This window comes from Vipera ursinii (assembly GCF_947247035.1).
Source record: "Vipera ursinii genome assembly, chromosome: 6".
NCBI classification, from domain to species: Eukaryota; Metazoa; Chordata; class Lepidosauria; order Squamata; family Viperidae; genus Vipera; species Vipera ursinii.
In genome coordinates, this window is record NC_139515.1 from 10,477,776 (window position 1) to 10,502,413 (window position 24,638).

Consider the following 24,638-nt stretch of genomic DNA (forward strand, 5'->3'; position numbering starts at 1 on the left):
ATACTTACATACTTTGGAGGGGGGGGAAGAATAAAACAGAGTTCATAGAATAATCTTGTTAAATAGAACTTACCTGGAAACTGCTTCTGGTTGAGTAACAAACTACTTATCTGGACAAAAAGGTAGAATGTACAATTAATGTTTCATATTAGGAGAAGTAGCAAGGGCAGATGTAATTTTTGCTATTGTGGTAGCAATAGCACTTAGACTTATATACCGCTTCACAGTGCTTTACAGCCCTCTCTAAGCAGTTTATAGAGTCGGCATATTGCCCCCAACAATCTGGCTCTTCATTTTACTGAGTCAACCTTGAACCGGTGAGAATCAAACTGCCAAACTGCTGGCAGCTGGCAGTCAGCAGAAGTACCCCTGCAGTACTGCATTCTCACCACTGTGCCACCAGGGCTCATGGTATCTTCCAAAATAAAATTACTTATAAAGAGATCAGATTTTTTAAAAATAGAATACCAATCAAGAATTCTTGAATTATTTTTTTTTATTGAAAAGTTTTTCAATACATTTTATCTTTAACAAAACAACCCCTCCCAACCCACCCACCCCCTTCCCAACCCAACCCAACCCTCCCCCCTCCCCTTCCCCCATCCCCCATCCCCAACTTCCCAGAGCTAAATACAAGGTATAAAAGTAAAAACAATCATAATCTACCATATGCTAACAACAATAAGTTATTAAGTCTATCGCACTTTAACTCTTGTAAAATGACTACAAGCAATATAAATATCACATCATCACTTATTCAAATGCTAAATGAAACTTTTTAGTCCCATATTTATTCTGGATGTAATCAATCCATTTTTTCCACTCCACAATATATCTCTGTTGTGAATGGTCCTTCAAATACGCCGAAATCTTTGCCATTTCCGCCAGGTTGGAAACTTTTAGAGTCCATTCTTCTATAGTCGGCAGTTCTTCCTTCTTCCAATATTGCACTACTAAAAGTCTTGCTGCCGTAATTAAATTCAACATCAATTTAATGTCCACAACAGTAGTATCAGTAATAATACCCAGTAAGAACAATTGCGGAGAAAACTTTATCCTTCTCTTAAATATCTTCTGCATATTCCACCAAATTTTAATCCAAAAAGCTTTAACCTTTTTACAGGTCCACCATATATGAAAATACTTTGCATCTTCACCACCACACCTCCAACATTTAGGCTGGTAGTTCGGATACATACTTACTAATTTTTTGGGATCTAAATGCCATCTATAAAACATTTTATAAAAATTCTCTCTTAAATTTTGGGCTTGCGTAAATTTTACATTTCTCACCCAAATCTTTTCCCAAGTATCCATTGTGATAACTTCTTGAATATTCTGAGCCCACTTTATCATGCAATCTAAGAATTCTTGAATTCTTTTACACATTCTAGATCTCAACAAATGAAATATATGTTTGACTTTCTACTGAAAAATAATAATGGAAAACATACTTTAGATTGCTTCTTATGAGTATTTTATTTGACTTAAGAGTAGAAAACCACACAAGACTTTTGCAGAAAGAAAAGAATATGAAGAAAAATTATCTCATTTCCCCTCCCCCCATGATAAAGGTTAGAAACAGCTAGGTAGTTTGAAGCAGAGCTGTGGCTAAGTTAGTGAATCCAGGTTCATGGGCTATTCAGAGGAAAAAGAGAAAAAAAATAGGTTGTGATATGTTACCTCATTGTGTTTACTTGCTTAATTACATCTTTTTCAGTCCTGAAAACCAGGATTTCAAGACTAAAGTAACGATGAATCACAACATATCATTTCAGAGCACAACAGTTAAACTGCTGGAAGTTTAAATCATCTCAGCTCTTTGAAATTTTATACTTTTGTCTATAGTATCTTCAAACATAAAAAATAGCACTTTTAGAGTTTGGGCAGACAAACATGTTTTAACCATGTGCAAAGCATTAATCATTATCAATTCGTGGGGTAGTTACCACTGAAGTCATCTAGTAATTTTAAACAGACATAGTACACCTGGGAATAAACAAGATCATATAAACTAAAATTTGGATGTTGTATATATGTGTCTGAGTCTGTACATGTGCCTGCCTGCCTGCTTTTTTGTTTTGAAATATTAACATCACTTGCCATATAATAAAGTGCATAAAATCTGAACACAAAATAATGTTATCCATTGCAGAAGACATATTCTTGCTTTCCACAAGAGATGAAAGGAATCCTATGGTGTATGGTGTTTTCACAACCACCAGGTATATTTCAAGCCTTAAATCCAAATTTGTATAAGAATTTTTTTAAAAAAATCCTCTGAGTTTCCTTGATGGATTGTGCTAAATTATTCAGCTATAGATTGAATTATAATAAATATTTTTTTTTACCTTTTACAAGAGCTCTAGAAGGAGGGGAGAAGCAGAAAATGGGTGACTTAAAGGAGAATATTTGTAGCTCAGGGTTGAAATGAGGGGTCTTTGGTGCTTTCTGAGCTGGGTTGTTTTCTTGCAGATATTTCATTACCCAAACTAGGTTACATCATCAGTCTAGATACAGGGGTGTCAAATTGCCAGCCCGTGGGCTGGACGCATCACAAGGAAACTGTGCCCACCCCATTGCTGGCAATGGGGAAAAAGTTCTGATAGATCGCATGACATCATGTGACATCGTGAGTTTGACGTGTCTGGTCTAGAAGAAGAGGGGCTTGCGGAGAAGAGGAGGAGGGGGAAGACTGTGGGGTGCTTGGTGCTCTCTGAGCTGGGTTGTTTTCTTGCAGATGTTTCACTAGCACTGGTGATGTTACCAAGTTTGGGTAATGAAACATCTGGAAGAAAATGATCCAACTCAGAGAGCCGCAAAGACCCCGTCAGTTGGTGACTTGCTCACCTAGGGAGAAGCAATTGGTCTTGAGATGAGAGGGTTGGCTTGGCTTTGGAGAATCAAAATTTCCATCCTGTTCCCAGCCACGAGGGTCTCTGGGTGGGCTTGGACCACTCATGTTCTTTGAGGTTCCTCTTGAGATTATGAGCTCTGCATCTGAGGGAGAGAAAAGGGTGAAGAAATGTAGCATAACATCCGAATGCAGCCTTGACGTTCTGTACAGCTTATCCTTTTCTGTTCTGCAAGATTTAGCAGAAAGTATTTTCAAAAAGGGCTGGGTGGATAAAACCCAATCTTTATAGGCCTTCAGAAGAGTTTTCCAGGTGCTGCCTTCTGATATGTACCTGAGACAAATGAAAAGTTTTGTGGAAACAGTGCTTGGTGAAGTATCATGTCAGGCTTCTGCTCAAAAAGGTCTTTCGTGGAAGGCCGTTTTGAGAAATTAAAAAACTTTGCATAGATCTGGCGTAAGGATTGACGGTTCCTTATCTTAACTTCTGAATTCTAAGTGGGCATGAGAATTTGAGAAACCAAGCATAGATTTTGCACTGGGATGGCTCAGATGAATGTTTTCATGCTTCTCACCCTTTAAAAACATCTTCACATCCATCATTTCCTCTAGAAACCCCTCTGTTCCCATATATGACACAATTCCCTGAATGGAAAGAGGCAGCTTTTGAGAGACTTCTTTAATAATGAGATATATTGGACAAGTCCAACTCGAACGTTGCTTAATTTATTCCTGAGAAACATAGCCATCTCTTCCAGTTGCAATTTCAGGGTTAAAAAAAAAATCAGTGATGGTTAATAAGCTGCTTTCCAAGCAAACTTGTCTACCATTAACAATTTATTCTTTGAGGAATTTAAAAAAAAAGTGACACTGTCTCTTTTCCAGTTCTGTGTTCAAGGGGTCGGCGGTTTGTGTCTACAGTATGGCCGACATCAGAGCAGTTTTCAGTGGCTATTATGCCCACAAAGAAAGCGTGGACCACCGCTGGGTTCAATACGATGGGCGAATTCCATATCCTAGGCCTGGCACAGTAAGTATCACTTCCCAAATTGACCCCCTTGGTAAAAAAACAAACAAAAACAAAACACCTCTTCCATTATTGGGTTCGCTTGAATGGATGTTCATTTCCTTCCAGAATATTTTAAATTCTGCTTTTGTTCCTTCTTCAACTTGACAACGTGGTTTTGTTCTATTTTTTTTTCAAAAGTTCTTCTGGTCTTTGAGATTGCATTGATCAGGCTGCCTGTTTTCTGACTGTCTTTCTGCTCTTCTGCTTTTTGTCTGATTTCCTTGGGGAAGTAAGTGGAGATCAACTTTGGAAGCGCCAGCATCTCATCCACAGAATACTTTGCTTTGTCAAATGTTAAAACACACAAGCACACATGTCTTATATCTTGCAATTCCCTTGTGTTCTTACTCTGTTCACAATATTTTTTTTTAAATTAAAACCACTAAATGTGACCTCTTAGTGGCCTGCATTTCTGCAGAACAATAAACAATGGCTGGCTTTATTTTTATAGTAATGAACATGAGTTATGGCAATACAGCAATATATAAAAACCTTTATTTACCCACCTGATAAATAGCACTTTTAAGGTAGTAGTCACTCGAGGTAGATATATTATATCAGATATATGAAGATCCTCTTTCAGGGGAACATTCCATTTATTTATTTGGAAATAAATTTTATTAGAAGTGTTTAAGAACAAACTAAATTAGAACAGAAAAAAATGAAAAAGTGAAAAAGAAAGAAGAGCAGCATTTGATTTCTGTATACCAGAGGATTTTCCATGTTTCCTATTAAAATGATGTAAATACTTTATACTAAAACGATTTAAATAGAAAACATGGGAAATTCATCTGGTATATAGAAATCTAATGCCACACTTTATTATTTTTTCTGTTCTAATTTAGTTCATTGTAGTTCATTCTTTGCTGATTTCTAATTAATGCAAGGAGAAAAAGCAGGGAGAGATGGATGAAATACCTGAATCTAGGAGTTTTGAAGCGCGTGATCGTAATTTGAGTGGATCAAAGAAATGTGCTGTGAACCATATTCATTCAGGACTAATTGCAGATGAAGCACTTAACTTATTTAGAACACGTTTTAGCGTCTTTTAAGCACGAGATGTTATCTTCTGTTTGGCCACTCGGTCTCCAGGCTGCGAGAGACCGTCAGACTCTGAGCAAAATATTTCCCCTGGTTTCTGAATGCGGCCTTCACAGACGGAAAAAGATGCTCCTCACCTCAGAATCCTAAAAGTTTCCTCGACTGCCCTCTGCTGTTAACTTCCGTGGGGACTGTTGGTCGAAAACTACACTGGGTAGGATAGGATGAGGCAGGTGAATATCAGCCCCACAAGAAGAATTAGAAGTTTGATGCATCCGAAGATCAGTAGCAAATCTGCGTCATTTTATTTTCCAGTTTGGTGAAGTAGGAAAAAAAAACAAGCCCTGTTGCGTGCGCTTGTGTGCTGCACTTTTTTTTTTCATGTGAGCTTTTTCTAACACTTGTATTTACTCAGGGAAATGTCAAAATGTCACCTATTTGGGTGCTTGTGTTTCCCTGATTTTATCCACATGACTCTTCTGGGATACAAAGAGTGCAGAAAAAGCACCACGTTGCAAAGAGACTGGCTTGGCTCTGATTCTCATCCAGATGTGAGGAACATCTGGGCAGCTCTTCTGATGTACCCACCTGAGAACTATTGGTGGGGGGGGGAGGACAGTTTTAGGAGAAAATTTCAGCCTGGTCGTTGCCTCTACCAAGTAGTTCTCTTGTTTCCTTTTAAGCCAGAAGGGGCAATTAAAAAACCCAAATAAAAAGCACGGGCCACTGTTCCTATACTGATTTTAGAATGTTAAAATATAAATACACATTCGGAGTGTGACACACATTCAGTACTGCTCCTGATGCTTGGATAAGTTGTGGATTGTTTGTGTCTCCAGTTAGAGTTTATGCTTTTTTTCTTGTTTTTTTTTTTTTTTTAAGAAAGCTCACTTGTTTTTGTTCTGAAAATTTTCTTCTCTTCATCCACCCTTAATATGTTCTGGTTTTTTGTTTTTTTTTCCCTCCCAAATGAATCATTGCTGATTAAATAATCTGTCCCCTCCCTGAATCTTGTAAATCTTGTTGTATTTCATGGTTGCTTGTACTTTAGCAACCATGGTTTTTGTTTTTTATTTCTTTCTTTCTTTTTCTTGGAGGTGGGGGGGATTTTTTTCCATTTATCAAAAGAAAAGAAAAAATAACCCAAGCCCTCTTTCCAGATTTTCCCTAGTTTTAACAGCTTAAATGATGTTTTCGAGAGAAATAGGATACTAAATGTTAAAGGCAAATCCTAGGCTAAGAGCAGAGCCAGCGTTAAGCAGAACATGAGCTGATGATTCTAGATGCCACCTGAACTCACAGTTTTATTTGATGCAGAATCAGGCAATAGCTGGAGCGCCCAGTCTTCCTTTACAAAAATATTTTTTCTTTCAAAGAAAGAAAAAATAACATCGATTTTACCTTGACTTGCTTGCTTCCTGACAATTTCCCCTACACGCAAGCCCTTTCATAAACTAAACATCAGGTGAGTTAGTGGAAGTTCAACTTTTTTACATTACTTTAAAACAGTGTTGTTTTTTCTTCCCACCTGGGTTACTTTAAGATGTCTGGACTTCACCTCCCAGAATTCCACCGCAGCTGCAGCATTTAATACTTGTTGTCTGCTTGCATTTTAAAAACTAGTATTTCAGAGAAAATCCTGCTAGCTTTTTGCATAGGAGTTTTTGGTTCTTTTTGGAAAACATTGGTTACCAAAATTCAACAAAATAAATAAAGAATATCTATCATCCATCTATCTATCTATCTATCTATCTATCTATCTATCTATCTATCTATCTAGGTCTGCCTGCTGTTTTATGACCTCTGGAATGAGGGTTCCTCTGAAATTTAAACCCAGAGGGATTTCAAAGGACCTTGAAGTCCTGATCCTTGCCCAGACTTTGCCCTTTGATGACCTTCCTTCCTTCCTTCCTTCCTTCCTTCCTTCCTTCCTTCCTTCCTTCCTTCCTTCCTTCCTTCCTTGCACACAGATAAAAGGCTGCTGCTACTGGATGGGGGTCAAATTCAAGGCAATGTCTTGGGTCAATATATATATATATATATCAGGTGACTATACTTAAAAGACGCTTGCTCCTGGGGAGGAAAGCCATGGCAAATCTAGACAGCACACTAAAAAGCAGAGACATCACCCTGTCAACAAAAGTGCGTATAGTCAAGGCCATGGTCTTCCCAGTTGCAATGTATGGCAGTGAAAGTTGGACCATAAGAAAGGCTGAACGCCAAAGAATTGAAGCCTTTGAACTATGGTGCTGGAGAAGACTCCTGCGAGTCCCTTCGACTGCAAGGCGATCAAACCGGTCAGTCCTAGAGGAGATCAACCCTGACTGCTCTTCAGAAGGTCAGATCCTGAAGCTGAAACTCAAATACTTTGGCCACCTGATGAGAAGGAAGGACTCACTGGAGAAGAGCCTAATGCTGGGAAAGATTGAGGGCAATAGAAGAAGGGGACGACAGAGAATGAGGTGGCTGGATGGAGTCACTGAAGCAGTAGGCGTGAGCTTAAATGGACTCCAGAAGATGGTAGAGGACAGGAAGGCCTGGAGGAACGTTGTCCATAGGGTCATGATGGGTTGGACACGACTTCGCAGCTAACAACAACATACTTCAAAAGCATCAGACTTGGCTACCAGCTGTTTCAGACGGCGGAGATGCCCAAAACTCTTTGACAGCAATAGACTGAAATTGCAAGACTGCTTCATAAAGAAGCAGCTGAGACATTCACTTATTGAGTTGCCTCTGATAAGTTAATTGGGGATGTCCAGAAGAGGTTTTTTTCTCTCTCTCTCAAACTGGACACAAGTCCCATTGCGTGAAAGTGTTTGCCCATAGTGACGTACAACATAATCCATAATTCAATTATGGAATGTACTGTGTCAACATGTGATGATAGAGAGCGTCTGCAGTGGATATTAATAATGATGTATAAATAGAAGTTCCTAAATTAGAAACGAAATTCCTCTGAGAAACAAATAGTAAAGAAAGGGGTCTTTTCTGTGCCTGCTTGTGGTTGTCTGGCCGGCCACTGGAGGCACAAAGCATTACTCAGAGGCAGAAGTATGCACAACAGATAAGATACAATTCAGAGCCCAGCTCAGAGAGAATTCTGAATTAATTCTGATTGCTTTGCAGACTGAACTGGCATCTCGCTTGAGAAAAACCCACCGTTTCATATTTCTCACTTGAGTGCCAAAAAGAAATCAGCAATCGGCCATTAGCAAATTGAAGGAATTAAATGTAATTTGTAGGCATGAAGTCTGTAAAAATTCAGACAAACTCTGCCTGGGTTTCTTTGGAAGGAAAATGGCTTTTAAATAGTGAAGGGTGTTGTTTTTTTTAAAAAAGAGTCCATGTAACGAATTGTATTTCACGGCAAAGTTGGACGACATTTTGGGATCATTCTGTACCTTGAGATTTTATGCATCAGATTTTTTGGTAAAGACAACATGTACTGATTGGGGTATTAAAATTACTTTTTCATTGTTTATCTGAATGTGCCATGCATAATAAGAACCCTTAACAAAATCCTTCCAATAATCCCAAACAATGGGTGTACTCCCAGGCTAGAATGTGATATATTTTCTCTAAAAGACGAAAGAAAATGTTTGGGAGGATTTTTTTTTTTTTTAGAATCTATCCCTCTTCCTGTTGTGGGTGCTTTGCTTAGATCTTTAGTTGTGTGTTTTGCATGGCAGTGCAGTGTTGGAGTAAAGCACTTTGTTCAGGGACAAGCCTCTTCCTGTTTGTAAAGCTTCCACAAAGGGGCTTGTGCACATGGGTTGCCTATCACAACTGCATGATGAAAGCTTTGCCGGATTGCAAAAAAAGGGGAACCGGCTGCCATCTTGATCTTTTTTCTCTGAGGATGCTCCTCTCCCCAATTTTGAGCAATGATTGACGTGAATGGAGCCCTAAAGGAGTTTTTTTCAGTCATGATTTTTTCAACAAACCATGTTGATCTATTTGACACTTTATTGATTTATATGTTTATTTCTGTCTTTGCCCTTGCTATTTTTACAAATAACTCAAGGTGGTAAACCTACCCAATGCATCTTCCTCCTCCTCTTTCCTTCCCCAAGGTGGGGAAGGTGGGTTGGGCTGAGAGAGAGGGACTGGCTGACTTTCATGGCTAGAACTCAGGGTCTCCCGCTTTCTAGGCCGGTGCCTTCGCTACTAGACCAAACTGGTTCTCTGTAACTCCTGAAACAAAGAGGAATAATAATAATAATAATAATAATAATAATAATAATAATAATAATAATAATAATAATAATAATAATAATAATAACAACAACAACAACAACAACAACAACAACAAAACAACAAAAGAAGAAGAAGAAGAAGAAGAAGAAGAAGAAGAAGAAGAAGAAGAAGAAGAAGAAGAAGAAGAAGAAGAAGAAGAAGAAGAAGAAGAAGAAGAAGAAGAAAAATGGACGTGGCAGTGCCTGGAGACAGCAGAATAGACGAGAAAGAACTGGAGAAGATAACAAAATACAAAGACCTACAAATGGAAATAGAAAGACTGTGGCAAAGGCAAGCAAGGGTAGTACCAATAGTAATAGGTGCCTTGGGTGCAATCCCAAAAGAACTGGAGCACTACTTGGACACCATTGCCATTGACAAATTTGCCATCAGTCAATTGCAAAAGGCGGCCTTACTAGGAACTGCTTCCATCCTGCGACGATATCTGTAATACCATCAAACACCCACATCTGCCTACCCCAGGTCCATGGTAAGGACTCGATAGGTAGACAAAAATGCCAAATCCAGTCTGAACATCTGGCTGACTGTGTGATGATCAATAATAATAATAAAGTTGGAAGGGACCTTGGAGGTCATCTAGTCCAACCCAACATTTTAAACAAATCCTGGTTTAAAACCCTCAGATCACCCTCTAACCATGTCTCCAACTAGCCCAGTTACAAGCATGCCCTGGGGACCTCTTTTTCTGCCTCAGTTGTTATGGCACTGCTGCCATCCTGTCCCCCTGTGCTGATAAACAAAGCAGGCTTAAGCCATCTTTAGCTGATATTGAAGTAGCCCTCCCCTCTTATTCCGACACTGTCTAAGGCAGCCCAAAGGCTGTATAAAGCCTGTATCTTGGTCGCTTGTTATCCTGATGGAAACTGGGTTCAACGACCAGGCTGCTAGATTTCATGTGGCATAAAGGTTTCATGTTCTGCCAGCTCAGGAACGGCCTTCTGACTTTCTCTTGAGCTCCAGACGTATTCCAGATCTTCCCAGATGACCACATCTGGTGCAGGATTTGAGATTTGGGGACGGCTTACACTGGTGTGAATGAAATTCCAGAGTTGACATAGCTTACTTTAAACATTGGGACTTGGCTTCTGATCTCGTTAGGTGTTGACAAGATCACAACGGTGGTAAGCCTTTCCCCCTTCCTCTCTGAATTGTTAGCAGTCAATGGACGATGCACGTAAAAACCCATCAGAGATTGGGCAAATTCACATTCAACCTGAATTTGAACAGGACCTGGATTCAGAGTACATCAGGATGGGCTATTTTCACTCATATGCATGGCGCTGCTTAACCTCCCACTCTCCCTGGATAGTCGAGGGTAATTGAGAGAGATGTTTGAGCTGGCAGAACTACTTGCTCCCCATGGTTGGAGGGGAATTATTGAACAGCTGCTGCTTGGTGAATAGAAAGCTGAGAAGTTTCTTGGGCAGAGATAAAGAACACCCATATTCCATTGACGGTTTTGAATGAGCTGTTGAGGCGTTCGGCAACAGTATTATTTACATCTGCAATTATATCCTCTAAAGACTATTGAGGCTGTGCATTCCACGCAGAGACGGTGCCTATTATCTTTTGATCATTCGTTGAAGGACAGGCCTACGTGTAAGAATTCAGAAAATTATTCTCCACAATATCCTCGTAGAGTTGGGAAGGCAATTTTCCAACTACTGCTGATCATTATGAAAAACAAGAATGTGGGTTTTCTCCTTCTATTAAAGCTTTGGTTCTTCTTCCAAACGGGATGGGAGAAAAGGGGAAACCTCTTAGAAACCTTTTTTTTTAAATAACATTTTTATTAATCTTCTGATTTTACATTTAGGTATTTAAAAAGCAACGTGGTGGCTGGGTTAATCAATAGTTCAGTAACATACAAAAATCTTTAGTACAAATCTCAAACTACAAGCTCAAACACTTCCTCTCTTTTTCCCTTAATATTTATTATCTCATATTTAAGCTAATACAGTTCTTATTATATCAGCTAAATAAAAACATCATTATTACATTTATCAATAATTTTTAGCTTATACATATCGTAATTACTTTTACATTCAATCTTTACATTCAATCAATGTCCTGTTATTGGTTTTTCCCAATTTTCAGTTTCCCATCAATATTCAAATTTAACATTTGATATTTATAATTTCCAGGTTGTAGATAACCAAAGCTTCCTTTATCTCAATTCATAAGAGAATCTAATATTCAAAATACACATCTTATCTATTTGGGTATAATCTTGTTCTATTTCCTAAAAGTTATCTATTTCCTCCCATCTTACATCATCTAATTAATAATACAGTATCCTCTTTAATAAATCATAGCGCAATATATATATATATCAACTAATTCCCAAATATTTTAAATTAAATGACTGAAATTTCCCTTATCTCAACTTCTCCCTTTGATCCTCTTATTAGTAATATGAAATCCCCTCTGATAAATCAAAACCCCCTATTTTCTTCAGCCTTATTCTGGCTCTTCTTTCTTTGCCGACTAGCCTTCCATGTCAACACTTTTAAATCATCAAATAGATCTCCCTCTATTATTATATATATTGTTTGGAATAAGAGAGACCATTTAGTTGCCATTTTTTTTTGGAAGGGCTAGCCCATTTGTATTCCTTAAATCGTCTTCCTATTATTCCAAATCCCCATAATTGTCTTGGTATGTTTATCTTTCATTCAGTCTGTTCTTCTTGCTCCTCAAATTTCTTCTGATTTATATAGAAAGTCTTTCCATTTTCAGGGTTGTCAGTCCCTTTTCTGGATATTCCATTGACTGTATTTGTTGGTCAATTGAATCCTCTGTCTTAGTATTTGATTGTTTCACTTCTTCTGTTACCTTCTGCGTTGTTAGTTCTTTAGTTGTAGTCGTAATTTGGGTTTGTATATCTAAGCTGACATCTTGTTCTTTTCTGTAACATCTTATTTCATCACAAGCTGAAAGGATGGTTTCATGTATTGCTTTCAACATGGAAAGAATCTTTTCCTGGTCTTCATCCATCTTCTCTTAATGGTACGTTAAGTTGAGGACTTTGAAATCAGATGATGAAAATAATTTTATAGCTGGGTATGGGACCTCTATCTCACGTGTTTATAGTAAAGGTTGTTTGTCAAGTCAGATTTTATAATCCAAGGTATTTAATCATCTCAAATTATGACCAATATTCCTCAGATAAAAAAAGTAGGAAGGCAATTCCCCACATACAGCTCTAAAAATCAATAAAGATTTACATTCATAGTTCAAGGAGGCCATCCATGCCATCCAGAAGTTCTCTTTACAGCTGAACTCCTCACAGGTGGTGTTGATCAAAGTTAAAATAGTCTTATCTCTAGTTTGGGCTTCAAGCTAAGTCTCCTTTAGGCATAACAAGTTGTAATACCAAGCTTTGCCACAAGATGTCACCAATGCTGCTTAAGGTTTTTTAAGTCCAAAATTTCTATAGTCCTTTTTCCAGTTTTTTCTTTTCTTTTTTATAGATAAAAACAAAGGTCTTCGGTGAAAATAAGAAAACCGTTGGTCCCCAAGTTTCAGAAACATATAAATCCAATTAGATTAAAGTTGTTCTTTTAGTGCTTTAACTCCCCTGGGTCGCTGCTATTCTTACAGGGTGGGATAGAAATTCCCTTACCTCTCTCCTCACAGGGGGAAAGATACTTTGGGCAGCTTTTACAGGAAGAAAAATACTTAGGATCTTAGAGAGAAGATTGGATCTCACCCAGTCTCATCCACACTGCTTTAGAAGTGCCTGGTGGTAAGTTTGACTTCGGCTGACTGCAGCTTAGTGAAGAGCCATATAGCTATGGCCGGTCTTTCCTCCACCGGTTTGGAGGGCTGCCCCTGTCCCCTCCTTGCTCGTTGCCCCCACTGGGTGACTTTCGACCCTTTTCAGGGTCCCCCAGCAGAACGAAACCAAACGAGGAAGACGGAACTCGCCCCCCAGCGACCACAGCAACTGCGATGGCAAACCGGAAGTCCCTCTTAGAAACCTTTTATTGTCTCTAGTATACACATGCCTCCTAGGTTGTGAACAGGTCCATAGCCTTCTAAAATGCTGCTTCCCTTCCAAACCCCAATTGCTTGCATTAATTAAGGTTGTTGAAATGTTTATTTTATTTCACAGCTGTTCTGTAATAGGCTCAGCCGTGTCCACTGTGAGGTTAAACATTCTGCTCTACAGAGTTCTTAACTTTTGTTCTGCTTTGTTAAAGAAACTAAATTGCTCTTGGCAATGTATTTCTTTTTATTTATTTATAAAATTCAGTTGGCCTCTCCTCTTACCACAAGGTGATAGATACATAATAACCAGGAATAGTCTTTTTTTTAGGACAGTTAAATGTTTATAAATGCACACATTCCTCCTCCTTGTCTTCTGAACTGCTCTACTTTACGATTTCTGGGTATTTGTTATTCCAAATAGAACATACTTTCCATTCTCTGAGTATGGAAGGCCTATGTAAAGGCTTGTTTGCAGAAGTTTCAGTTTTAAAATAATAGCACTGGACACTGTCACACTTCACTGGGTTTTACTAGGACAGGATCCAAATGGAAGCTGTAGCATAATCAAAATGGGGATTTTTTTTTTCTGGCTTTCCATGTTGGCAACCTGGAGCAACATTTTAGATCATGTTAGAGAACTGTGAAGGAGACGATATTCCCCTAAGGAACAGTGTTCAGAAGACATGAAATACTCCACTTGAACCGTCACAGAGAGAGAGACCATTTAGCTTAATCCTACAAGTGTATAGGACCAGAATAGGACCAGATTCATTTAATGTGAGGATAGTTTGATCTATTTTCAACAGTTAATCTGATGAACTCTGGGGCTGGAGAACATAATGGCTTCTTTGTACAGAAATGTGTTCATCTCTCTCAATAAACAAATAAAACGAATAAGAAAGGGTAAACTGCTTGTTTTCCCTTGGGTTTTAAGGTTGGGTGTATGTAGGGCCAAACTGGTAGACCAGGGTTTCTCAACCTCAGCAACTTTTAAGACGTCTGGACTTCAACTGGGACGTCTTAAAGTGGCTGAGGTTGAGAAACACTGTGTTTGACAGTTGTTGCAGCTATTAGAACTTAATCTGATTTTCCAGTCCCTATCAGAAAAAAATGTTCCTGACTTCCCAAAGTTCAAATCAGTTGCCTGGACTTAAGCAAGTGGCGTGCTGCCTAAAATTACCTAAGTACCATTAGGCAACAATTTGGGGTGTTTAAAAAAAATGGACACAAACAACTCAGAAGATTCAATCCAGTTTTTTTGGATAGTTTCAGCATGTATCATGTTCTCTAAGCAATGCCAAACCTTAAGTGCTCAAGCACGTCCCAAAACCACCATTTTCTCCCCCCTGCATTTAAGCATAATAGATATGCCACGTGGTGTATTTGGCCCTGGAGCAAATGTACACAGGATGATTGCCACTTGGACTTGCTTAAAAGATCTGTGTCAAAATTGCGAATCCATCAACTCCAAAGAGCACCGTCTACTTTTTATAAATTGTCCATCTGCTTCATGTAAGAAGAGGCTTCTTGTATGTAATTGTTCCCCTTGGGAGAAAACATGGGTATTATCCATTTAATATGAGAAGATAATGGAGTATTAATATCCATTGGGACCACAGATAAGCAAGCCTACCATCTGATTTTGCTTTCAAGATGGGTGGACCTGGGTGGGGAATTCTGGGAGTTGAAGTCCACCCATCTTAAAGCTGCCAAGATTGAGAAACACTGCCTTAAAGTCATGGTCCTCCTCATCAAACTGGTGTAGAGTTTCTGGTTGGAGTATTGTAGTAGGATTCCGAAAACCAGAGCAATGTTAAACGAAAAATGTCATCCCTCCTACCTGTCACACATGCACACTCTCCAAACTGCACAAAAAAGCTATTGGATTAATTAAGAGTCATGGTGGCACAGTGGTTAGAATTCAGCATTGCAGGCTGAGTCTGCCCACTGCCAGGAGTTTGATCCTGGCCAGTTCAAGGTTGACTCAGCCTTCCATACTTCCAAGGTTGGTAAAATGAGGAGCCAGATTGTTGGAGGCAATTTGATGACTCTGCAAACTGCTTAGAGAGGGTTTTAAAGCAGTGTGAAGTGGTGTATAACTCTAATTGCTATTGTTTTTGCTATTAATGCTTTTAATATTCTGATGTGACCTTGCACTCACAATCAATAGCACGTGGTGTATGGTGACCTTGATCCAGAATAGGAATCGGGGCCAGGGAAACCAATCTTTCCTTAGTCCATTCTGACAGATTGTCATTGCTCATTTCTTGAGGGTGGACAATTTATTTAGTAATAGTCTAATTTGGTCACACCATCTCTGCAAGGCATCTGTAACAGTCCAATGTTATGCGAGAAATCTAAATATCAGGATTTAAGAAAACTTGCCTATAGATGTTTTGATTCTGCATTATTTTCCAAGGCAGTAGCCACACTGGAGGCTGTAACCAAAGCATTTGTAAGGTTTTTAGACATTAATAGGCTTATTGTGCATATAAATCTTTTTGAATACAGTTCATCAGGATCCAAGTGTTTTTCTAATAGCAACCAGAAGAGGGCGATATTTATTAACTATTGAAAAATAGTTAATGAAGACATCTGGGCATTTGCTTTGACTAAATTTTTCAGCTACATGAAATTAAATGTTTGCTATTGGCAATGCCAGAGTAACTCTTTGAAAGTCCCTGGATAAGACAGTGCCATAGCTGAAAAGTGAGCCTGGATGAATCAGCCAGTTCTTCATCACTCTGGTGCTGACTACAAGAATAGGAATTTAGATATTAATCCAAGGCTTTTAGCTCCTGACAGCCTCAGAATCTGTTTTTTTCCCCCTGACAGTATCAGAGAGTAAAATATGACATCTTTTCAGAAGATGAAGCCAAGAATATCTTTTACCACTGTTAAGAGCTAGGCATTTTCAAATGAGAGAGACTATTTTAATATTTTGTGTACTGACAGCAACTAAAGCAATTTAACTTTTCAGCTTTAGATGCAAATTATTTCTCACGAGCAGGACAGATTCCCAAATGATGGCAGTTAAACCGCAGAAGCTTTTCTGTTGTGTGTGTGTTCTTGAACTCTTTAGGACAGTGGTGGCGAAGCTATGGCACGGGTGCCACAGGTGGCACGCCGAGCCCTCTCTGTGGGCACGCGCGCCGTCACCCCAATCCTAGGCCTTCAGCTGGGCTTTATAATACCTTTTCGCTTTAGGCCTCCACCGCCAATTTCAACTTCTCGCGGGGGAAAAAAAAGTTCTCGCAAAGTTGGAATTGATTGAACTTTTGGGTCCCGCCCAGTCTGCCCTTACCACTGCAGCCACGCCCACCCAATGGGCCACACCCACCCATAGGGCCACGCCCACCCAGCACCCAATGATACATAAGTGGGTTTTGGGTTGCAGTTTGGGGCATTCGGTCTCTAAAAGGTTCGCCATGACTGCTTTAGGAGATCGGCAAACAAGATGCAGGTTGTGTGAATAGACTGGATATCTTCAGACATAACTGAAGAAACCTGAAATGACTGGAGAACAGGACCAAAGAGACTGAAGTTCTGCTCCAGTGGTCCTCCCACTTGTAGCATGTTTAACTCTCTAGGTTTCCTACTTCTTTCCTTTTTTTATCCATTCATTTCTCTTCCCCCCTTCTCCCCTGAAACTGGGACTCCTGAGAATGTGGGGATGGTCATAACACAAGCAATCCTTGATTGACGACCGCAATTGGCCCCCAAATTTCTGTTGTTAAGTGAAACATTTGTTAAGCGAATGTGCCCCATGTTTTGACCTTTCTTGCCACAGTTGTTAAATCAGAGATCTTCAAACTTGGCCCTTTTATGACTTGTGGACTTCAACTCCCAGAATTCCTCAGCCAGCATGCCTGACTGAGGAATTCTGGGAGTTGAAGTCCACAAGTCATAAAAGGGCCAAGTTTGAAGACCCCTGTGTTAAATGGTTCACTGCAGTTGTTAAGTTAGTCATACACTTGTTAAGTGAATCTGGCTTCCCCACTGACTTTGCTTGTCAGAAGGTCGCAAAAGGGGATCGCACGACAACCTTCCCCCTTCCGGGGCATGGCAACCATCATAAATATGAACCCGTTGCCAACAGCTGAATGTTGATCTCATGCCCATGGGGGATGGCTGCAACAGTCGTAGGTGTGAAAAAGGGTCATAAGTCACTTTTTTTAGTGATGTTGATTGGTCACTAAATAAAGAATTGTAAGTCGAGGATTAACTGTAGTGCTGGAGCAAACCAGCATGGATGGCCAGAAGGCTGACAACATTCAGGCCCCTTATCTTTGCTCCTCGCAGCCAGCCAGGATCATAAACGCCTTCCGCGCTAAAAGAGATTGCCTCTTCTTTCTCGTCTCCGTCAGTGTCCGAGCAAAACCTACGATCCCTTGGTCAAATCCACCAGGGATTTCCCCGACGACGTTATCAGCTTCATCAAGCGGCACCCCCTGATGCACAGGGCGGCCCACCCAGCGAGTCGGGCCCCAGTCTTCACTCAGATCAACGTGGACTACCGGCTGACTCAGATCGTGGTGGATCGTGTCACAGCTGAAGACGGCCAGTATGACGTCATGTTTCTAGGAACAGGTAAGTTTAGGACAAAGAGACATGTGCGACTTCCAAATTATTAAAAGACAAACTTTATATCTAATTTCCCCAAAGGCTTGTTTGGGATTGACTGAACCCTGAAACAAAACATCACTTAATAATAAGCGATAGGATAACCAGAGCAGAGCAATTGCAGCATGCAATATCTAAAGGTACAGACAGATTCTGGTCCTGATGACAACACAACATATATTTTCAGAGGGAAGCAGATTGTCACTGTTGTTTGCTTATTTATTGATTTTTACTTCTCAACATCAGAAAGGCTTGGCTTCTGAGCAACTTGCAAAAGGTTGCATTTCCATACTGCCCAAAGAGCGAAGATTCCTCTAGTTTTTTTTTAAACTTGCAAAGTGACAAGCTGGTTTGGCTAGCTTGTTTTTTTTTTCCCTCCAATATAATGGGAAACTCATATAAAACAGCTTTGTTGATCCTAATTGATCCTAATTTACCCATTTTGTATTTTCTACATCACTATTCCATTAGAATGTAAAGTATCCTTACAGCAAAGAAAAATGTTGTGTTAGTATTACATTACAGAAGATACACACACACACACACTCACACACACATACACACACAACTTTTAATAGGGACTTTTAGGCCCATACATTTGTCAGAGATAGAAAAAAAGCTAATTTGGGTATGGAGGAAAATTGTGAAAAGCTACAATTGATATCCTGGTTCCTCTAATGGAAAAGAATTGCTAAATGAGAGAAACTAAGACTTTCTCATATTTGATCTGAATCAGGGTTATGACAAACTAAGGTTAAAGGTATTTGTAGCTGAGCATTATTTTTGCACTTTGAACTGGCTCTAACTATTCTGTCTTGCTCTTCATTATAATAGATGTCTGCAAGTTTAAAATAGTCAGTAGGTGGCAGTCCAGAGTTTTAGCAGAGAAGACTAATCTAGACTATGGAAAAATAAGATTCTTTTAACATGTTAAGAAACTAAAAAAAACTTGCTCCCTACTAAATCAACCTATGGCAGTTTTCTCAGCAATTAAACATAATAGCATGAAAGACTGAACAACATGTTTTTTTTTTTTTGCGGTTGGTTTTGAAAGAAAGCTGAAACAAGTACTCAATTAATAAGGTTGCAACGTGAATACACCCCCCCCCCATTTTTAGCCTAGTCTCACCCACCAAATTGCAATGACAATTTGACTCTGAATTCTTTTTTTTTAATTAGAGAAATAAAAGACTCCAAACGTAAGAACTTCATAGATAAACAAAAATATTAGAAATAAGCACAGAAGGTAGAGGCTTCTGAAGATCTGTTGCAAATTATCCACTAATTCAAATCGCATAATGTTTAGAAAAGCTTATTTATCAGAACCTTGAAGTGGATACATAATGTTTCATCCATTTCAAGATTCTTAATGGGCATGAAACATACGTGGGGGTTTCCCCCCCCAAGATGTAGTAGATACCCTTTAATGTTTATCCGCCAGTTGCAAATAACAGGTGAATGGTTGTGAATATCTGTTCCAATCTGGGACCATTTTGTAAATGTTGTCAGACAATCAGGGCTAAGCAACTGGAAAGGAAGAAGTAGACAGCAGGAACTGGCGGGGGGGAGGGGGGAATGGCTGAGAAAGTTATATAATGCTTGTTAAGTCGTGGGCTCTGGTGAGCAGGAATGATGACACAAGATGGAGTACAAGGAACCTCATTCTTTTATTCTTGCTGGAACTGTACTGGGGCTTGGGCCGCACCCAGCCACAATATATAGCCTAGCCCCTAGGTGGCAGCCAAGAGGTTTGAACCCACACTTGCCGCCTGGGGCTGACCAATTGCAGGACCGGAGACGGCCTGTCTGGGTTGCTGGAGAGCCGTTAGCTCCTCCAGCAACACACGTGGTGTAATACCACAAGCCCAATACATAACAATGCTAAAGCTGGAGAAGGCCATTGGCCTGTCCGGCCACCCTGTGCTCTGGGCAGGAATCCAAGGGACGGTATCTCTGACAGAGGGCTGGGTAGAAAGCCCTTCTGACTCCAGCATCAAACTCTGCTGGAAGTTTTTGCTAGCATTCATCATCCACAAGGGGAGCTAAGTCACATTCCTTGATTGCTTACTGAAAATGCCACCTTCAAGGGACCAAAATACTGGGGTTCAGTCTGGGTGGCCGGAGTCATTTGTGAATTTGTAAAATCCAGGTAGGTTTTTGTAATTTGTGAACAAGGTGGTTCGGTGGAGCAGCTGCGCACCCATCAGGAATGTGGAGGGATTTTTTTCCCCCACTCCTGCTTTTAAGAAAGCTGATCACGTTTCGCTCTAATGGCAGCACCCAGCTAATCAGGGTCGATTTCAAAGAAAGCTATCCAGTCTGAGACGTGTTTATCACTGGGGTGGCTTTTTCTTGAGGAAATTCCAGGATTAGAAAGTTTAAAAGGCACCTTAGAAGAAAGCAGTGGCAGAGCTCTTCCGTATTAACATATTACATGTTAATAACACATTATTAATTTTAGCAGACAGATTGAAACAGAAACACAAAAGCACCATGTGAGGTGATAACCAATCTTAGATCTGCTTTTGGGAGGCCCAGTGGAGAGATGCCAAAACGGCCAAGTCTCACAGCACCCTAGGTGTTTGTGGAAGCTCACAGCTCAAAGGGCAACACCAGGGTCTTAGCAAAACCTGACACCAAAACCTTATGACCTTGTTTCCATGGTACCAAGGTAGCAGGGCCTGAATTTGGCTGGATGGTGTATCTGTTTCTCAGGCAAACTGTCAGAACCCTGAGATGTAAACAAAACCCCGGGAAATATACATACAGATAAGCAGGTACCAGCTTAAATGATCTTGAGGTCCTCCTATAGTGTGTGAAGATTCCTCCCTTCTCTTTATTTATCGAGCAAGAGTGAAAAATAAACAACTTAGATATTATCATAACTCAGAATGAACTCTAAGCAGTGGAGCACCACAAGGCTCCATCTTAGGCCCAGTACTCTTCAATATCTTCATAAATGACTTAGGTGAGAGAATAGAAGGAGAACTCATCAAATTTGCAGATGACACTAAACTGGCAGGAATAGCCAACACCCCAGAAGACAAGCTCAGTATCCAAAAAGTTCTTGACAGACTTGAGCAGTGGGCCCTATCCCTTCTTTACAATGTGGAGAAAAGCAAGATTTTACACCTAGGCAGGAAAAAACAAAGGTACAAGTACAGATTAGGTGAAACCTGACTTAAAAACAGTAGCTGTGAGAGGGATCTTGGAGTCCTATGAGCCAGCAGTGCGCTGCAGCAATCCAAAAAAGCTAATAAAGTCCTTGGATGTATAAACGGAGGCACAGAATCAAAATCACATGAAGTTGTTAGTACTGCTTTATAAATCCTTAGTAAGAGCAGACCTGGAATGCTGCATCCAGTTTTGGTCATCACATAACAAAAAAGATGTTGAGATTTGGAAAAAGTGCAAAGAAGAGCAACTAAGATGATTAAGGGCCTGGAGACAAAAACGTATGAAGAACATTTGCAGGAATTGGGTTTGGCCAGTCTAGGGAAAAGAAAGACTAGGTGGGACATGACAGCAGCATTCCAGTATTTGAGGGGCTGCCACAAAGAAGAGGGGGTCAGCTTAATTTCCAAAGCACCAGAAGGCAAGACCAGAAACAATGGATGGAAACTAATCAACGAAAGAATCAACCTAGAACTAAGGAGAAGTTCTCCTAACAGTGAGGACAATTAACCAGTGAAACAGCTTCCCTCCATAAGTCGTAGGTGCTTCATCACTGGAGGCTTTTAAGAAGAGACTGAACAGCCACTTGTCTTAAATGGTATAGAGTCTCCTACTGTTCTGTATCAGCCTGCTACCGGCCCTGCAGAAAAGGCAGGGACAACCCCTTTTACAAGAAGGCAAGAGGCTGGAATTACGCCTGCCAAATTTATTGCTACAAAAACAAACGGAACAAGACAAACCAAGAAACAGGAGCTTTAAGAAACAGGAACTATCTAAGCGGTTGCCTTCAGCAAACCAGCCCTCCCACACATTCCCCTTATATAGAGTTCAGGGTGTGGCTTCTCTCTGCCTCCTTCCGAGGAGCCCCATTGCCTTCCTCTATTTACTCCTAATTGACTGCCTCCTGCGTCGGGCGTCCTTGAACAGGGCCAGCTGTGGGTCATCTTCATCCACGCTGTCAGGCTCACACAGCTGGGTCTCCGTGGTGACCAAGTGGGAGGGGCCTGGCTGAGGGCTCTCATCAGCAAGATCTTCAACCCCCTCAGCAAGGTCTTCAACACCCCCCTCCTCCTCTGATTCGTCCGACCCAACTGCCGAACCCACAGGCTGACCCTGAATCACGACACCTACTTTTGCTGTGGATTGGACTAGAAGACCTCCAAGGTCCCTTCCAGCTCTATTCTGATTGAAATTGAAACTTCTGGAATCTTTGTAATATGAAGGAGAAATCAAAAGATGTCACCACACTCCTCAAAATGCAAACGGTCTTCTGCAACGCCACGGTACCATGTAGCTTCAAGAACTGAGCTTGATTACAGGGCTACTTTGTAAAGATGGTCCTTGATTTACAAGCTCACCTTTTCCACATTTCCCTCAGTATGCCATGTTTTAAGAGCTCCTATTCAGTCCTCCTCAGACTGCATGTAACCAAACCTTCCCTTCATCTTGAAAATGTGGTGAATAGATCAGACTTAGCTTATTTTTTCAACGTTCAGAAGTTGGTTTATTCATACAAGAGTCGTCTTCCCCTCTTTCAGATTAAGCGATACTGCACAAAATTTTAGCACTTTGGAAGGAATTTGACCAAAGTAGGAAATTGAATGTGGTCAGTTTACTGGAAACTATTTATCTCTCAATCATTCTTCTCATAACAAAGATTAATACTAACGGTATAATTACCTTCATCATGAGGTTTAAATTGAGTCAAATTAGCATACGAGGCAGTCAGTGTAATCAAAGGAGAAGCTTGAAGCAATGTCTGCAGTACCGCTAAGTTGAAAGATGCTTTTCTTTCCCTTAAACTTTGGTCTTCAGTTACTTAATTTCAGGATCTTTTGTTTGTTCAATCACTGCCATATGAAAAGTTCCATGCGCACACAATGCAGGAGAGGGGAAATATAGGAAATAATTCACAATTGGGTTGCAGGGGCATTGGCATTGTTGCTTGTTGCTCGTTTGCATAATCCATTGACAATGTACCTGGAGGGCTTTTGGGGTGCATGAAAAGCACACTGGATTGATTTTATTTATTTTTTTAATGATCAGGAAAAGTTTCTAGTGCTTAGTCCAGGCCTTGTGCATGGCGGAAACCTGTATGAGCTCTGAAGACTGCACATGCTTACAGCCATCTTTACAACATTTATAACTGAAAAGTTTGCTTACAGTCATCTTTATAACATTTGTGGGGGGGACTATATATGATCATTTATCAATTTCTTCCACATGTAGGAGAATAAGATGGTGATAAAATGTCAGCCCTCTCAAAAAAGCCAACACAGTGCTAGGCTGCAATAAGAGAGGGATAGAATCAAGATCAAGTGAAGTACTAATACCACTTTACAATGCTTTGGTAAGGCCACACCTGGAATACTGCATCCAGTTTTGGTCACCACGATGTAAAAAAGATGTCGAGACTCTAGAAAGGGTACAGAGAAGAGCAAGAAAGATGATTAGGGGGCTGGAGGCTAAAACATATAGGGAACGGGTGCTGGAATTGGGTATGTGTAGTTTAATGAAGAGAAGGGTGAGGGGTGACATGATAGCAGTGTTCCAATATCTCAGGGGCTGCCACAAAGAAGAGGGAGTCAAGCTATTCTCCAAAGCACCTGAAAGCAGGACAAGAAGCAACGGATGGAAACTAGTCAAGGAGAGAAGCAACCTAGAACTATGGAGAAACTTCCTGACAGTTAGAACAATTAACCAGTGGAACAACCTGCCTCCAGAAGCGGTGAATGCTCCAACACTGGATGTTTTTAAGAAGAGACTGGACAGCCATTTGCCTGAAATGGTATAGGGTTTCCTGCCTGAGCAGAGGGTTGGACTAGATGACCTCCAAGGTCCCTTCCAACTTTATATTATTATTATTATTATTATTATTATTATTATTATTATTATTATTATTATTATTATTATTATTATTATTATGTAAACAAGACAGAAAACATGAGCAGATGAGCTAATTCTATTTTATTGCCGGGCTACATTAGCAGAATATTGCAAGTCTGAGAATTACAAATCTCCCACCGTTACTTTTAATAGTCTGATATGTTAGGTCGGCTCCTTCCGAACTTTATTTCTTTGCCTATTAAGCAGTTGTGGGCTGCAGTGGCGTAGCGTGGGGGGTGCAGGGGGGGCCGGCCGCACCGGGCGCAACATCTGGGGGTGCGCGCTCGGCGACGAATTCCTAATTTGCATTTAGAGGTGCAGATTGGCACACGCAACTTTCCTTTTCAATCTGGATCCTAGTTTTTGGTCTTGGGGCTTTGCATGAAGGGTGACGGTCCTTTGCTGTTCCCGCTTGGAGCACTTTAGCATTGCTCGGCGGCGCCCCAGTCGCCCCCTCCCCGCAGCGCTTCAGCGGAGGAGTTAAGCGCAGAGTTTTTGTGCCTAGAGAGGAGAAAGGGGGGCTTCCTGCCCCTCCATCTCCCCTCCTTGGTCTCTCGACGCCTCTTACGCCAGGGCTGCGGAGGTTCCCCTGGCGGGGGAGGGGCGCCAGGTGGGCAAGGAGGCTCCGAGAGGGGGAGGGCAATCAGGAGGGGGGAATCCCCGGGGGGGAAGGGGAGGAGGGATTCCTGTGGTGGGGGAGGGGCGCCAGGTGGGCAAGGATGCCGCGAGAGGGGGAGG

At 40.7% G+C, this 24,638-nt stretch overlaps 1 protein-coding gene across 2 annotated transcripts in view; it reads left to right on the top strand.

Annotated features, from left to right (window-relative positions):
- Positions 1 to 24,638, top strand: part of SEMA3D (semaphorin 3D) — a 135,107-nt gene that overhangs the window by 87,873 nt on the left and 22,596 nt on the right. For both annotated transcript variants that reach the window (XM_083366266.1, XM_083366267.1), the window contains exons 10-12: positions 2,156 to 2,225; positions 3,740 to 3,884; positions 17,585 to 17,807. In XM_083366266.1, the coding sequence (XP_083222392.1) occupies positions 2,156 to 2,225; positions 3,740 to 3,884; positions 17,585 to 17,807 (438 nt within the window). The remainder of the gene's footprint in view (positions 1 to 2,155; positions 2,226 to 3,739; positions 3,885 to 17,584; positions 17,808 to 24,638) is intronic.